An 18,171-nucleotide genomic window follows, 5' to 3' on the forward strand; every position below is an offset into this window, starting at 1 on the left:
AAATCAACAAATAAACTTCGACCTATAGCTGTTGGAAGCTGTCAGATCAACTATGCATGAGAAGGCTTTAGAAGTATAGCACCAAGGTGGTCACAGGAACCAACGCACTCTACCAAATAATTTTATTAAATTTTAATCATTGCCTTAAAGGCAATCTGTCTCGTTGTGGATTGGTTAACGAGAACAATAGCTGGAACAATAGCCTAAACACGATTCCAGCGCTCCGCCTTTTTTTACAATGCGATAAATTAAAAGGGGACTGGAAACAATAGAAATCCCTCTGTTCTTATAACCAATCAACGTCGTGGCAGATTGCCTTTAATGTAATTCGTTGTAATCGTTGACTCTTACAAACTCATTATCCGTGTATCGATTAGACATAAACAACCTGGAACTTTGACAAAGCCTCGTTTAGAGAATCAAGAATTTGGTAGAAAATGGTGGAACATCCAGATGTGACGTAATGTGATGCAATATGATAAGAATAGAGCAAACTTAATGTAAGCCTGACTAAGGTTTCGAATATTCTCAATAAAAAAACGTACCAGTACAGATAGTTAACGCTTAGAGATCAGAAGAAGTAGAAGAAATGAAAGTAGATGTTTCTGTGAAAAAGTAAAAAGACAACAGTCGTAGCAAATGTGAAATTTTTGGTGTCACAGATTGAAAAGGCACAGGAACAATTCTAAAGGAAACACAAACTCCCAACAATAGCAACATTAGACTTCATCTTGCCAGTCGCAGTGCTGTGATCCTATGGGAATTTTTGTATAAACTGTGTATGCGCAATGTAAATTGGCTGAAGTAACAGAAATCAGTTTTTCCATAACAAAATAAAACAAAACGGAAGGTTACAATCATTGAAATTAAGTAGGTGTGCAAAACTTTTGAAAACAGTTGTTTTGCAGTTCCAAGCTAACAGAAGTGACAGTCTTTTCAGTAGCAAATAAAATCACAGTTCCTATCTGAGGTTCCAATCACTGAAAGTTCGGTACTGAATGTTTCTTAACATTATCAAATTTTCAGCACTCAGATTAATTTAGAAAATTAGAAATATTTCAGTAAGAAGTATAGGTACAGGAAAGCAGCACAATAGAATTGTGCTAATGAATAGCAAATGTGTGGAAAATTTTAAAGAGGAATTCGGAATATTCGACAAAACTAAATCCCAGGAATTATACCGAATTCTACATAATAGTGAGAATATTTCGAGTCACAATCTGCGAAACGTTTGCGGCGAAGAGTACAAAGAAATTCGACAAGACAGAAGGTATGGGCTCCTGGCCAACATCAGGTCACATCACTGCGAATTGTGTAAAGGCAGAGTTTGCCAACAAGCTTGCCTGAAGGTTAGGCCTTGAAGAAAATAAACGCAAGGTATAACATTGATAAAGACTTACATGTGTTCTTGCGATGCTACTTGCAGCAACCTTGAATGCATTGATCCACTCTTCCATTTCTTTTCGTTTTTCGGCACACAAGACGAGGGAACAATGGCTTGCAATTACCTTAAAAAATAAGCAGCGGTTAGTATGTTTTCTCGAAAGTTTTCGGTAGTCCCACCGGGTATTCAAATCAAATTAAAACCATTGGCAGTAATTAAGCACTACTAAACTACTCCCGAGAGCTACGTATCTTTATTGGCGACTATTCGTCAATGAAAAAGCAAAGATCTTTTGAAAAATTGATACGTCTATGCGCCAATAAAAATTCAATTTCCCTTAAGAGTAGCAGTAGATAAATACCATAAATCCTCGAATTAGCCCCCTAGGGGCTTATTTATTTTTGATATTTTTGGACAGGGGGTTGTTCGAGAGGGGGCTTATACGAGGGGTGCTTATACGAGGGGGGCTTATGAAATTATAGTAGACAATAAGAAAACATTATAAAAAGACCTCGTATATTTTAGTAGGAATTACTTTATGAACATTTAATCAATTACTACCAAAAGAATGAATTTTTTATAGGAATAGAACGCCAAAGGCAACCTCAGATTGCAAAAATCAACAAATATAGAGGGGCTAATTCGAGGATTCATGGTAGCAGTGGGGACCTATTCGAGAAGGAACGCTTTTTCAAAGGAAGGCCAATTCGAAGATATACGGTACGCTTTCAGCGTGCATTTCAAAGACTCAGCGGTAATCCTTTAGAATTCGCATACATTTAAAGAAGAAAACTTCAATTCTTACATGATGAATCTAATTTCAAGTCTGGCTGGATCAATCATGAAGTTAAAACTCAAAATGAGATATTTTTGAAAAGTGTTCCTTTATTAGACATCTACAGTTATAGCGGACAAATCCGTGGAATTTATGAAGCTCGCAGCTCAGCTCGTTGTAGAGAGATGACAGTTGTTTGAAGGCTGCGTCTACAAGACCCTGACGCCAGAAAATAGGTTGTGGAGCGAAACAATGTCTCGGTGATTTTGAGATGTCCGTTACTGAAAAGTGTTCATTACTTTAAGGTGTCAGTTACATGGAAGGGTCCATAACTAACTGTGTTTGCTATCTAGGGGGTGTCTGTTACTGAAAAATATATGTTACTAAAAAGTAACCATTACTTTTACAAAAGTGACCATTCCTGAAAGATGTCCTTTACAAAAGCGACCATTACTGAAAGATGTGCTTTACAAAAGCGACCATTACTGAATGGTGTCTTTTATAAAAGTGACCGTCACTGAAAGATGTACTTTACAAAAGTGACACAAAAGTGACCATTACTGAAAGATGTCCTTTACAAAAGTGACCATTACTGAAAGATGTCCTTTATAAAAGTGACCGTCACTGAAAGATGTACTTTACAAAAGTGACCATAACTGAAAGATGTGCTTTACAAAAGTGACCATAACTGAAAGATGTCCTTTACAAAAGCGACCATTACTGAAAGATTTCCTTTACAAAAGTGACCATTACTGTTAAGGTGTCCGTTATTTTGAGTCTTTCTCTGCATAATTTCATCGGTATTTTACTCAGTTATGGGACAGAGCAGTTGTTTACTAGCTGTAAAAATGGATGTTTAACAACGTAAAGAAATAAATCAAAGGCAGCAAAAGGAAGTAAAATTAACAGAAGATAAAAAGCCAAGCTACCTTGAAACTGTTGTTGACATTATTAACACTCGTTTCAGCCAAACTGATCTCAGAAACGTCAATTTCATGGAAAATCGCCGACTGAAATGAGAAAAAAATAGGTTTTTGAATAAAGCAATCGCCTACATTATTATAAGAGTACGTTAAATTGTTCTTTAACTGAATTGGTGGTATTCTCTGACCTTCATTAACTTTAACTGGCCGGGCAGAGGGCGTGTGCAGCCCACTTAAATTCGTCCAAGTACAACAGCCCACTTTGATTCAAAACATCGTCCAAGTACAACAGCCCACTTTGATTCAAAACATCGTCCAAGTACAACAGCCCACTTTGATTCAAAACATCGTCCAAGGAAAAACAGGATGACAGGGACAGGTTGACAGAGAGTTGGGTGACAATTACTTTATTATTTCAATGAAAAAGCTGAACACAACTATCTCAAGATGTATAATGTTGCTTTTTCATGTACAGCTACCATATAAGAAAATTATAGAGTCGTGTGGGATGATTACGATTTCAGAGGCAATAATTCTTTGTTCACTATCAAATCCCTCTACCTGGTAGTCTATAGACAACACTTTGTAAATTAGATGAACAATTACGTTTTTCGGCCACAATGGGATCCGCTCTGCGTCGACGAACTTTATGACCCTAAACATTACAACTAAACCCCAGCCGATCGCTAATCACCATCGCGTTTCACAATGCTAAGGGCCAAATAGACAAATAGACTAAAATGAAATAGACAGGAAAAAAGCTAAAACGACCACGAGGATCCAATACGTTGCAAAATCAAATTTTAAATTAAATTAAATGTAATATACATAGGCAGCGGATTCAAAAACGGCCATCACCCCCAAATTATCATTTGCTAGTACGCTTGTGCATGCACCCCCTAATAATTTGGGCCCTTGGACTCCGCTTAGGCCTGTCGTTTTGCAGCCCCTTTTCCTTTTATCAATGCTTTATTCATGAACCAGCAAACAGCTGAAGCTTTGTGGGTTAAAGCCCTTAAAACGCAGTAAAAAAAGCAATTAGTGGAAAGTTTTGTGGCATAGAGCCGCAAGTGAAAGTTCCAGGAATAACGAGAAAACAGAGCACTCTTTGCTTCTACCTTAGTCTGTGACTCTAACATAGCAGACCATTAAAAATTCATAACAGAACAGATGCATCTGAACAAAAAGTTTGCCTTCTGTTGTCGAAAATTGCGAAATGTTCCTCTGTAAGTTGTGTCAAATGTAAATTTTCAAGAGCACGATCGAACTTAAAAAACTGAGTTGGATAAAAAGTTACATAAAATGTTTAGTTTATAGAGTTAGATATAAAAATCTCATTACGGAATATGATATCACCATTACGAACCACGATGATTCTAATTATATTTCTGTGCACCTTTTATCAACGAAAATGTAACGAAAAAACAGGAGAAAACTAATTAAAACTGAACTAGCAAACTGGCTAGGTTAAAACGCTACATTGATTATAAAAACAATTCCATTGACACGACTTTTTAGAATGTTTAATCACCTGCCTGTAAAAATCTCCAGTTAAAAATAAATGTTTAGCCTATTTCTATTCAAAATCATACATAGAACTACTTTATTTGAAAAAAAGACAGCTCTCTATACGACAGTCTACAAATCATCAACATAACAACACGGCGGCCGTTCTCTGACGGATTTCTATCCCATAGTGGCCGACAATGGCAAATTAAGACAAAGAATAAAGACAATACACTTGACTTAAAACATTGTTACGAAACTCACTGCAATTTTGTGAACCCGCACTTCTCAAATAATCTGCAAGCGATGTCTAAGATTGCTATTAAGCAGTGCAGTTTGAAAGATCTTCCTTCAACGTCACTCTCAATGCCCCTACCGCAACTTTGGTGAGAATTTCTCAAACAGATAGCTGTCCTAGTGTTTGTTGATCTGGAACTACTACGGGGGCGCAACCATAAGGTGTAGGGCGTGGCGCTATGGAAGGACACCGCGGTAATTCGGTGAACAGATGGCTAGCTAAAGTTCTTTAAAAAACTGTGCCGACCGCTGTTGGCTATCAATACAGTTTTTGATTAATTTTTTCTAATATAACATTTAGAGGAATAGCCAACACGACGCCTAGTAAGCAGAAAGCTTGAAAACACGGAGAAAAGAACCTTCCCTTGGCGTCCTTTCTTTTAAACTTCCCGACTTGCATAAGTTCTAGAAAATGTTTCAACAAACTTTCTTAAACTCAGGGTCTATCTCTAGTGAAAGATGTCAGCAATACAGAAAAATAAACCCTCAGGTACTGACGCTAAAGTGCTGAAAACAGCACACTGGGATTATTTTATTTCTTCTGACTCCTATTTTTGTTGTAAAATTCGTACACAAGGCTCCATGTAAAACAGACCTTTTGGCTGATATGGCTCTTGTGTAATGAAAGATGAAATGATAAAAGAAGAAATGAAAATAAGGTGAATAAATGAGCGTCCATTGATTTTTCGTTAAAGGAAGACTGCTTTGCTGACATTATCAGATTCAAGAAAGGTGCTTCTGCAGTGTTATTAGAACACGTACATATGAATAAACTATCGACTTACATAACAAAAATTAATTTGTGGATTCTCAAAAGGACGGCGATCTCACCACAAATTTCCACCACACCTTAAAATTATTCACTAATATATGTTGCGTTTAGCCAACTGGTAAATGAAGATTAACACAAACCAGGCCCCTCAAAGTCCTTAACAAGGAAATAGACGAAGATGGCAAAGCCAACTTAAAAAGTCTTGGCAAGGCTTAAAATGATGAAATAAGGTGTGGATGTACTTACACTGGGGCTTTTGGCATAAAACAGCTGCTTTGGGTAGAGTCTGAAGTATCTCGGTTTCCATCGCTGGGAAAAAAGGAAATTAATAAATGATAAATTTTGTACAACTGGTTTATCGAGCTAAAAAGAAGTTAATGATAATATTCAAATAAAATAGAGTAAAGAAGCGGAGTTGAAAACCTTTCTAAAGTACACAATATAGGAAATCCTGACTATGTTATTTGAAAGTTGACCGTTGTCATAATTAACAATTTAGTATCATCTCTAGTTCTAGGTACGAGAGAGCATACTTGTGAAAAGCCCCTGCCTGTCGGCTTGCTTAGGATACACATAAAATGCGAAGAATATGGTAAACAAGAATAAATACTACGCCGGGGTAGGCACGATCAACTAGGGTAGGTAAATTTCATAGTTTTATGGCAAGATAAATAAAATATTTAGTATGTATTGCTACTGCGTCTTCAACGCTTCAATTAAGAACAAACCCTTCAAGGAAAATCTAGACTTTCAAATGTGACGTCATAAAAAAAATCTATTTTCAGAAATTTTGAATTTTGACAACATGGCTTAAAAGTATACCATGATATGAAAATCAGTTAAACATGTCAACATCGATTGACGGGGAAAGAGCCAATACACATTTAAACCAATTCGAAAAGCAATTGACTGATTCTGTATATACAGAGGTATTTCATGAAGCTCTTTCAGGTCATGGGATCCAAATCCATAAATTCTAAAAAATCGATTATTGCGACGTCATCACGCAAGAACTTTTTTGTCGTAGTATTAGCAGCATCAGTCAAACATTCGGTTATTTGCAGTAACGATAGGAGGACAAAGTGGTTGTATGTCATGCACAGGCCCGTCACTATAGGGGGGGGGGCGCGTGGGGTGTGACGCCCCCTTGAAAAATAATTTCATTGCAAAAACGAGGAGTTTTTTGCCATCTTTGGGTAATTTGTCGGCAAATGCAGGATGGCTCTCCCAGTTTGTCGGCAAATGGGACATGGGAACCTTCCTTTGAGCGTAATATTTAGCGACGGGCCTGTTTTTCGCTGTCTAAAACCGATACCAAGCATTTTTTAGGATCAAATGATTAAATTGAAACCAAAAATATGTCAAATGAATAAGTTTTTCCCCTCTGTAGAAAGTAACACTCTATGGGCTCATACTTTAACCTTTATATTTGTTCCACAAAGAACTTCAGTCGATCGCTGATTACATCAGGTTTCATAATTTTTAAAAACATACTCAAAACAGTCATTTAAAGTTATCGGTTACCAAAAGTGACCGGTAATTCATTAAACTTGGTCCACAACTGCAAGTTCTATCATCAATAATCAATCAAACAGGTGCAACCTTTCACAAGACACACGCCTTAAACGAACGAATTTCTGCTGCCATAAGCTCGTCGTAAATGTCTGTCACATCTCTTTCTACCCTCGCTATAGCCAGAATAATACTCAGAACATGTGCCGATTTTTGAGCTATTGCTTGAATTAGACAGTGAAAATCTGAGGCTGCTCTAGTTAGGGTGAATCCATCCACGAAATAGCTTACAATAAATGGTATTTTTCTGCTTGTGTTTCCTGTTAGGAATTTATTACATTAAGTACAAAAATTTTCAGCGGATAAAATTTCGGACAACAAACTTTGGGGAAAATACTCAGATATATTTTTTAAATTTCGGACAATAACTTTTCGGACAAATTGGATGTTTAAAGCAAAATCACAGCAGGCTTTTGATTCACATAAAATATTTAAGATTGTTAATAAACTCTCAAAAAGCTTGGAAGAATCTCTGATTACTGAAAACGTTACAATGTTAAGAAACTTTCAGTACCAAAGTGGCTCAGTTTAAAGGCAGTCTGTCCCCTATTGTGCTCAACTTTATTTTCTTCTTTGATTCCAGAGCTTTTGAATCAAATGGCTGTTTTCCCGTTGAAGTGAAGCTGTAGCTAGAAAAATATGGCTTCCTGTTTCTCAACATGATATGTCAACAGTGAAAGGAAATGCTTCCATTATCATCATTCAATTTCAGTAATTAAATCTTCTTGCCATTCCCGATAGCTTTTTGCTCGCAGTTTCAAATGTCGTCTACTACCGCAGCTAGGCCAGCCAAAGCAAGCATCGTAATCCGTTGTCCGTTGAGGCGCGAAAACCTATTGTTCATATCAGCCAATCACTGAGGGGACAGGCTGCCTTTAATGGATTTTTGTTAGACGATGAGAACGGCGATGCTATTTTTTTGAACTGGTGATGCTATCAGCTTGGAATAAAGACTGTTTTTGAATTTTTTACAGAAACACGTGTTTAAAGATTGTAGCCTTTGCTTCATTCAATAAGCATTGCGCATGCGTGTTTCATTCAAAGCTTTTCGGCGTGACAAACTTTCGCCTAACTTCCGGCGTGACAAACGTATCAACAAGTTATCGGACAAAGCTTTTTTGTGAAAGTTTGTCATGCCGAAAAGCCGAAATTTTTGGACTCAATGTACTTCATCTTCCATCGTACCAGCATCTAGGTTATCACTTGTCTCGACCAAGACTCCTCACTGCGCATTTTTCACTCTATGAATGGGGTTTTAAAACGTCACTTAAATGGGGTTAATGGTAGATTTTTTGTGCTTCCTGATGACTCATATAACAAATAGTATGTGTGCTTAACAAAACGTTTGGGACTATAGATACTTTGAAGAGCAAAGCCAAGTGACTGGTTGACAAGACCAGATGTTGACAAGGTTTGAACAAATTAAGTCGCCCAACCATACCTACACGGCATGTGCCTAAACATGAGGCAAGTTGAAACGTTTAAACAGCCAGGCATCGCATATGCCATTCCCAGCCGCACATTGCATACAGAAATTTAATGTGGCAATGACCTTGCCATGAACCAGACGTTTCGTAGGACATCCTCACTTTGGCAAAGGTTTAAAGTTTATTTTTAAGTCCCTATCTCATGGTGTAACAACGAGCCATAAACATGAGTCAGCCTGGGGTAAAAAGAGCAATTATAGAGACAAAAATTACAGAAGCGATGATAAAAAAATTCGAAAATCTTTATCTGGTTTACCTTCTCTTAGCTACAAACTTTGATAGAGTAGTTCAGGAGCGACGTACAAGTACCTAATTCAAATTTGAAATTTAAGGTTTGAAATTTCAACTATAACTTTAACCAAACTCAATCACTGAACCACTGCTTATCTTGATGAGACAGGTAGTATCATATGCATTTTCGCAATTTCACTTGTTTGACAACTTATCTCAACATAAGGCGTACATCGATCATATCGTTTGGAAGAATTCACTTCCAGATCAGTTTAAAAGAAAACTTAGAGTACAAATAATATTTGCACATCTAGAAGCATTAATTTAGGAGAATTCGAAAAAGTCAACTCTTGTAAACACTCCCACGTACGCTAACTTATTTTTTGAATAAATAACCAAGCCCTCTATTTTGAATAAAATAGATTCAGGAGCCACCAATGGTAACCACTCGCATCTCTGACTCTCTTTGTCGAAACTGTTACAGAAAATTTGCTCCAACCTAAAAAGCTTCTATTTTTTAAAAAATCCCCCTAATCTAGTAAAAATGGTATTTTTGGTAACTACACAAAACTGCAAATACTTGCATATGCAGATTGTGCAAAATTTTCATTAAAGATCTAGGGTTTTGTAGGTTAAGTATGGACATCGTAAAGTAGGTTTTAAATTACTTTGTTGGCGTTAATTAGCTTATTAGCTAAATGTATTTTTTGTTCTTTCTTGCCAACGTAGAATAAATTGTTAATAATAAGAATAATATGGATGAATGAATAAAAAAGAACAAAGATGGAAGGAAAAAAGAATGTACGGGCAGTTTGTTAGAGAGATGCCGGAATCAACAGATGAAAAGAAGACATGGAAATGGCTGAGAAAAGCTGATCTTAAAATACAAACAGAATCACTTTTGTGTGCAGCGCAAGAACAGGCTCTTCGAGCAAACTATATTAAACACCCTATTGACAAATCAACAGAGTCATCACTTTGTAGGATGTGTGAAGAGAAAGGCGAAACGGTACATCACATTGTCAGTGAGTGCAAGAAGATGGCACAGAAAGAATATAAACGAAGGCACGAAAATGTTGCCAGGATTGTGCATTGGCATTTATGCAAGGAATACAATCTAGAAAGGACGGAAAAATTGTATGAACATACCCCCGAGGGTGTAGTTGAGAATGACGAGGTAAAGCTACTATGGAACGTGAATATTCAGTGTGCTCATTTAATTGAAGCAAGAAGACCAGACATAGTTGTTGTAAGCAAAGGCGAAAGAAAATGCAGCATCATTGACATTGCGGTGCCAGGTGATAGTAGGACTAGTGACAAGGAAAAAGAGAAAGTGGAGAAATATCAAGATTTGAAAAGGGAAATCAAGAGAATTTGGAACATGGGAAGTGTGATAGTTGTACCTGTGATTGTTGGAGCACTCGGCAGTATAACAAAGAAAGTGGATGGTTAGAAAAACTGGATATCACAGTGAATACAGCACTCTGACAGAAGACGACATTATTAGGAACAGCCAGGATATTGAGAAAAGTACTTGAGTACCAAAGGACAATGACCCCAAAGGACACTTGGTCAAGGGTTTTGAACCGTTCCATTAGGATGTAAAGTCGGCTAAAGAACTGCCAGTGCTTAAAGCAGAAGTATACGATATTAATAATAATAATAATAAACATTTTTTTAAACATCTCATTTTCATTGAATACATTTTAAATTTACAATTATACGACTCGCTTTTACAGGCATCATATAATTGGCTTATCTGCATTACAATATTTAAAAGTCAATTAGTTCGGGGCTTAGCCATGGTTTGTTTCGACGACAGAAGATATAGTGGGTGCAGCGGATAGAAATGTTCATGAGTTTCATCAAGATGGATTTAGTTTGATTTGAGTCAAATTGAGTTGATGTAGCATGTCGGAGAGAGAGGTAGATGAGGTTCCCAGAATGCCAAGGACACTCATAGAAAGGTTAACAAAGGTAACACGTTTATAGGCAGGGCTCAGTTCCTTGATAAGATCGCTATATTTCCTAGCTTTTCGAGTACTGTTATCGTCTATGTTGCTTTCGAACCCAACAGTAAGCTCTAGCATGTAAAGGATTCGATTTTCAGTTACGAAGACAAGATCTGGTCGATAGGAGTCGCCTGTGATTAAAGAAGGTGATAGAAATGAAAGCAGGTCCGCGTAAAGTGAGCTGTTTCTAGGTGTTGAAAGGGTTTTAGCCAAATAGAGAAGTACAGAATCGTGTCTCCAGGTATACCTACCATGTTCAAGATAATTTTTGCAGCTAGAGACTATGTGCTGTAATGATTCTGATTGGAGACAGAAAGAGCAGGCAGATGACTGAGTAATTGACCATTTGCAGAGGTTTTTCCTGGTGGCAAGAGTGTTGTTTAGGTATTTGATGGTAAAGTTGTAAATGTTTTTCAGTAACTTTTGCTTACCAAAATTGATTAGTTCCCTTAGAAGCAAATTTTAAGATGCATGAGATAATAAAATTTAAGATGCACGTGATAATAAATCCTTGAGATGTAAGAACGTTTTCAATGCGGTTTTCGTGTTCACTTTGGATGGATTTGAGAACTTGTTTGATGTTGCAAAAAATCTCATATTGTATGTTTGTACCAGTGCTAGCATCTTTTCATAAAGAGCGAACCTCTTGGTTTGGGGACAGTCTTAAAGAGTTGCGGATAACTGTTTGGCATTGTAAGAACTTGGTAGATGGAAGAATGAGATTGATGCCAAACTTCGATTTCGGAATGACGAGGCTACTTATTGAAGCACTTATTGGCAGCTCAATCAATTGTCTAACAAAGCTTGAGATAACATTGTCTAGATTCTCTGTCACCCATGTCTTGCTGAAATCAGCGATGGTCAGGTTCCAGGAAATTTTGGATAGCACATATCGGTGGTATAACAGAATTTTGTTCTTTGGATGACACGACAATTTGTCGATACTGGACATTAACGAGTTAACAGTTTCTAACAGTTCTGACATATGATCACTATTATCCATAGAAAAGTTGAAGTATCTACCAAAATATTTAAAGATTTGTCTTTTTCAACAGTGGGAACCATGTTTTTATTGACAATAAGTTTGAATAGAAACTGAACAGATGAAGTAGATGATTTTTTTATTCCAAATGTTGAGCACTTGTCAACCCGAAAATGCATGTTTGCCCAAGAAATAATAATAATAATAACAATTAAAGTTCGCATATCGACTATGGATGAAAGTGTGCTAGAGAAAGTAAAGGAGGCAAGTTCTTTTGTAATAAGTTAAATAGATTTTGAAGGCTAAATTTCTAAGATATGCGTATATTTTTTCGAATTACCTATGCAGAAAAGTTATATATGAACCGACCCTCTATAATTTACAAGAGATTCTTTAAGGTATGCATAAGATGCATTTGTGGGAGTAATTAGCATTAAATAAATCGTGCAAGAAATATCAAAACCCTCATAAACAGAAAAAAGTCATATTTCATCTCAAGCTGCCGATTTCTTTTATAACGTTATCTAGTTTAAAAAATTTCTAATGAACATTCCATATTCAAACTAAGTAAAAATTTAAGAGACCAATGTGAAACAGTACAGGGATTGCCCACAAATATCAGAAAGAAAATCATAAAACATATCGAATTTATTAAGATGATATCTATCATACCTGAAAAGATCCATGTTGCTTTAGCAGAAATCCTTCCTTGATGCATTCCTGTGTAAAAAGCAATAGATATAGGAGAACTGAATCGTTCTGTTTAACAACTTTTTATGCAGAAACTTCAATTATCTGAATGAAATAGGCCAGGATATTGCTCGAAAAACTCGTAGAAAAGACTTGTCGATGCAATATATGATGTAATATAAAGAAGATGTTGGTTAAGTTATTCGTCAAGTAAAAACTGTAGTACTTTTAAAGTACCTACATAATTTTCAAGTAAATCGTGCAAATTCTTTCGCGACATCTGCCTAACTACGGAGATTCCAAAAATTTCTCGCAAGCCGACAGGTTTCATGCGCGAGCCGGTTTGTTTCGATAATATTATTTGCAGACACAAGTGGCATTATTCATACAAATTTTGACTACAACAAAAACAAATAGACGTGGATAATGTTTATTTTCAAACAATTCTCCACCAATAGTCGAAGAATCTTCTTAAAAATTAATAAATTTTTTAACAACTTATTGTTTCACGTCGACAGTTCTCCTACAAAAAGGAAAACACTCTGAATTCATGCTTGTGATCATAAAACGAAAGCACAAAAAATAAACAAGAAAGGAGGGATGAACAAAAGAATCTCACTGCTGTGCCGAGGCTATTTCATAAGTTACAATGACAATAATGGAAAACTATTGTTCCGTTTGCATAAACAATGGCAAAGTAATATGGTGGGGGTGACCCAGATAGCCACAGAAACACTCACTTACGTACAAGAAATATCTATTTTGATTAAAGGACACCAAACGTCGATTTTACGCAGTCTTTCATTAACATACAACCTTATCTAAACTGTTGCGAAACATTTCACTGCTTTTTCAGTCCAAACAGCTTCCGAAAAAGCTGAAAAAATATAACAGCATTTAAAAACAAACTTCCTTTCTCCGTTGCATAACTGCCATAATCAGGCTTTCGTTACGTAAAGCTCTCACAAGCATCTTCATTAACATCGACTATTAGATTTTTTCAATTTAGGCAAGCCTTCCAACATTCCATGTCTTTAAGTTCGCCGTCTTGTGTGACGTTCTTTAAAGACTGACTTAAAAACATGGAATAAAGAATTTTGGAATAAAACACTAAGGTAGAAATGCTTGATCGGTTTGATAAACCTGCATAACAAGCTGAAAACAGCAATCGTAAGTAATTTCGGGGACACATCTTAAATTAAAAGCCTATCGGTGTATTACAAAAGTAAAGCAAGATCATCAGCATACAGGGACGTGGTTGACTTCCTATCACCCATTGTAGCACCTGAAGAAGCCTTGCAAATGAAATTATTCAGATCAACGAAGAATAAAGCAAATGAAATTTTAGAAAACAGTCTTTTATTATCGACTAAAGCAATTAAAAACGAACCAAAGAGCACCTCATTTTCTCTGACATAACATTCTACATAAGACAAAGCATTTGAAAATTTCCAATGTATTGAATAAAATATCACTACATGACAGTAATATAAAATTCATTGATTATAATTTTTTTTTCTATAAGGAATAAATCAGAGAAATGGCTTTTTCTATATGCTACCCGATTCTCATAAAAAGATGCTCAGGATTAAAATAATAATAACAGGTATATTGAAGAATTTTTGTCAAGTAATTTTTTGAGGACGGTCTTCAACAAAGTATTTGACATATGTTTGCCATTTTAACGCATTTCTTGTTTAGCATGGTCAAACGTATGACTTTGTTATTTCTATTGCGTTTGAAAAAGAAATATCTTTTGAAGGGGCTATAAGTCGCTTCGCAAAATTAACATTTGACTTGGTAAATGTCCATATGTGTGATAGCTTAATTTATCAAAATATTGACTTTTCTGCAGTTATTTCATTTCAATATGGTTTTGAAAATGTTAATAATCTTGAAAACTCCACAGCTGGATTGAAGAAGGAAAGGAAGGGATGTAGACACCATTAAGTAGCAAGCCAGACTGTTTATAACCTCGCTTTTGTGACTCTTTGGATGACTACCATCCCGGACAAATGTTGTTTTCTCTTTTCTATGAAAAATAAATTTTTCCTAGCCTCCGATTCAACGTTAATGCACGTTTTTTAATCACAAATGGCAGAACTACTTAGCAAACATTGATTCGAGGGAATTGATGAGGTATCGAATATACAGCGGCAACGTGAAGTAGCAAATTGCAAAAATTGCATTTTTTTCAACAATTTTGTCCAGGGTTATAGTCATAGCCTGAAGTTGCATGTGCTAGTAGATATTCGGAGGTGGAAGGTAGAAATTTCCACATTTCCTTGTAGATTAAAAATTGCATCCACGATTTTGGTTTATGAATATGTGGCTAAAGTTAAATTTAATTATTGATTTGATTTTTTATTTAAAATGCTGTGCCAGGTTACTTAAAGGATGTGGTCCTATGGAAAATTTCATCGATAAATTTTCTCCAGAGCAGATCACTGGTACTTTGCCCTCTACAGCGTTGTTTAGCATGTGCTGTTCAATTTCGGTCATTAATAATGATTTTGAATCGAGCTTTGAAAATATTCTCTCACAAAAAAATGATGTCAGGATACATCAAAAGAACTTACAACTACTAGCAATAGAAATATACAAAACAGTAAATAACTTAAATCCAGTATTCATGAAAGAGATATTTCAGTTGAATGAACTTGCATATAATTTACGAAACCAATCATTTATACAAAAAAAGCCGAACACTGTTACTTATGGGCTAGATACAATATCCTATAGATGTAATGAATTGTGGAATTCTATACCGTTAGACATTCGATCGACAGAAAATTGTAAAGTATTCAAAGCTAAGATTAAACAAACGGATCTTACTTGCTCGTGTAGACTATGCACACCATATATTTCTAATATTGAATACTTGTAAACATCGCGATTTTTCTTAGTTATATTTGTTATTGTTACAAGTTGGTGTTAATTAGCTGTTTATTAGCTAGTATTTTGTAAACCAACATTGAATAAAGTGAATAAACCAACATTAAATAAAAAATATGTTAGCGATATTTGGTGCAAAAGGGCTCCTATTTGCAGTCAGTCAATTTGCCAGTTAACGCAAATATAATTTTCAGTTGAAGGCAAATTGCCATTTTTGAAGAAAAGCCTCATCATCTGTGCGATACTTCGGGTGTGTATTTGGGAAGTTAGTAGAAACTGAGTGAAAAGTGGGATACATTGGTTTCAACTTAACGTAGGATACAGAAACAGAAGGTCGTGGCTGTTTGTCGAGATATGATGAGTGTTATTTCGGAAGGAACAGCAAATTAGTAAAAATAGCCTTCCCTTTCCTTATCAATATTTGAAAATGAATAAGATAATGGTATTATTTTAGTCTCCAATGCATTTCGCTTGGCATTGTGCTTTATACCTGTTACACATTGTCTTGGCCTCATTTCCCATGAATTCGGGCAAACTTTCGATACTTAGGGTAAATTTTACCCCCTAAAGACAGACTATCTTGGCACCCTTATTATCAATTCAGACACTTAAAAACCTGTCAACAGGGACATGAGGGTGTGACACCCCTTTCTAAAAAAATTCCGTTGCAAAAACGAGAAGTTTTCTGTCATCTAGGGGTGCTTACACTCTTTCATTCATAAGAACCAGTAAATTGGAATTCAGGCTGACTGTTCTTAACTTATTCGAAAATCTGAGGCTGGATTGTTCTTAACTCGTTCTTAAATTGGTAGCGTATAAGCAATGCAATTGTTGGCTTTTTCGCTCTAGGAAGGTGTTCAGGCCTCATTTGCCAACAAAGTGAGTGAGACAACTTTCATTCGCCGCCATTTTTGAATATTCACCGAAACAGCACCCAGACATGGCTAAAAATCCTCGTTTTAGAGATAAAACGTTGTTCAAATTGCATTTTACGGTAGCTCAGCCTCATCTTGTTCTTAGTTTATTCTGAACTTCTAACCAATTTTGAGGCTCGTGTTCTCATAAAATTGTTCTTATAAAAAAAGAGTGTAGTCGGAAAATTTTTCAGACTTATCGGTAAGTAAAGGATGGCTCATCCACTTTATCAGCAAATGGGCCCTTGAAACCCCGCTTGAGTACCATTGCTAGCGACGGGCCTGCCTGTGAAGCAGAAAAATTCCAATAAACTTGAAGTTCTTTGGGAAGGTTTTCTTTGGTGTAGTCTGCAGCACGTTATCTTCATCCTAGACTTAAGATAGGATTGTTTGTTAACCAGGATTTCCTCAGACGGGGATATTTCCTTCGCAAAAGGGCACCTGTGCTCACGGACTGTGTGAAGACAATGTTATCATTCCACCAAGTAACAGACTTTTTATTTAAAATAAGGGGTCATCCACGCCTATTGATACAAGCATGTTTGACAATTTTACGACGAAACTGTCGACAAGCATTTTTGTAAGATCGGCTCCTAGACACCTGCTTCACATACGTAGCTGACTTAACGCTCTCATCCTCATACTTTTTATACCTCTCATAAAAAACGTGCCACACAAGCGCGAAATTTACACTTACTTTCAATATCCGCTCAATACAAGTTGACACAAGAAGGGAATTTCAAAATAGGGCTTGGTGAGGTATATGAAAGTAAATCATAAGATGCATACGCAGCAATTACATCCTGATCCCATCTAGAAGCACCTAAATAACAAATACCATTTACGGGTTAGTAGAAAAGGGGACAGATGGCAGTGGCATCGCTTGACCTTTCAAACTAGAGGGTTGGAGGGTCATCGAAAGAAAAATATCATAGATGGAGAAGAATTTAGGTAGTACTTCACCATCTGATAGATGATTTTACCGACAAACTAAGGATTCTGTAGACAAACTGAAGGTTTACCGATGAAATCTTGAAGTATTGGGGGTGTTACGCCCCCTACTCTCCCCGGCTAGCTACGGCCTCCATTTGTTCACAAAAATTTTCTAAATCTTTCGAGAACAATAACCTAGGGTATTTGACGTCTGCCTTTTGTATTCGATCCTAGATTTTATTGGTTGGTCCAAGTACTATTTGGCAGAATTTTGACATTTTCCCAAAAAACATGGCCATTTGTATTGTTTTTTTTCTTTCTTCCTTTCTATCTTTAGCCATCACATCTTTATCACTGAAACAGTCAATCATTTTTTTTCTGTGTTCTTAACACTTTGTTAAAAATCTGGGAATTGATACACCCTGTTCAATTATCACTTGGTTGTTTCTTTTGTTCTCCTCTGAAGCAGGGTTTGGGACAATAAGAGGAGGGGAGGACTGTGATAATTATTCATTTGTTCCCCAATTGTTTAGTTTTAATGTACTAAAACACGTGCCTGCACATTGCTCTAAGTTATCTGGAAATCCTGAAAATGTGTTCCGTTGGTCTGTTGAAGAATATCCAAGTGTCCTTACAAGAATGGAAAACCTTTAAGTCATGGGAAAACAGGCACGGGGGAGCGTTGAGAAAAGTGGGGGGCTTCAAACAAAGTAGGCTTGATTATTATTATAATTTTATTCTAATACCGAATAAAAGGTGGCTTGATTAGAGATTCATTGGTAAAGCTTTTGCATTTTG

The 18,171-nt window shown here is 36.3% G+C and overlaps 1 protein-coding gene across 5 annotated transcripts in view; it reads right to left on the minus strand.

Moving 5' to 3' along the window:
* Positions 1-18,171, minus strand: part of LOC135684827 (diacylglycerol kinase delta) — a 66,942-nt gene that overhangs the window by 35,241 nt on the left and 13,530 nt on the right. For 3 of the 5 annotated variants that reach the window (XM_065200501.2, XM_065200499.2, XM_065200502.2), the window contains exons 2-5: positions 12,614-12,661; positions 5,904-5,966; positions 3,089-3,169; positions 1,401-1,508 (exon numbers count right to left, since the gene is read on the minus strand). In XM_065200501.2, coding sequence (XP_065056573.2) covers positions 1,401-1,508; positions 3,089-3,169; positions 5,904-5,966; positions 12,614-12,661 — 300 coding nt within the window. Of the gene's footprint in view, positions 1-1,400; positions 1,509-3,088; positions 3,170-4,852; positions 5,874-5,903; positions 5,967-12,613; positions 12,662-12,872; positions 17,525-18,171 lie in introns of those variants that run through there. The other 2 variants (XM_089114933.1, XM_065200505.2) reach the window with 2 other exon arrangements.

The sequence above is a fragment of the Rhopilema esculentum genome, chromosome 21 (assembly GCF_057945365.1).
Source record: "Rhopilema esculentum isolate cy_ngs chromosome 21, ASM5794536v1, whole genome shotgun sequence".
Taxonomy (NCBI): domain Eukaryota; kingdom Metazoa; phylum Cnidaria; class Scyphozoa; order Rhizostomeae; family Rhizostomatidae; genus Rhopilema; species Rhopilema esculentum.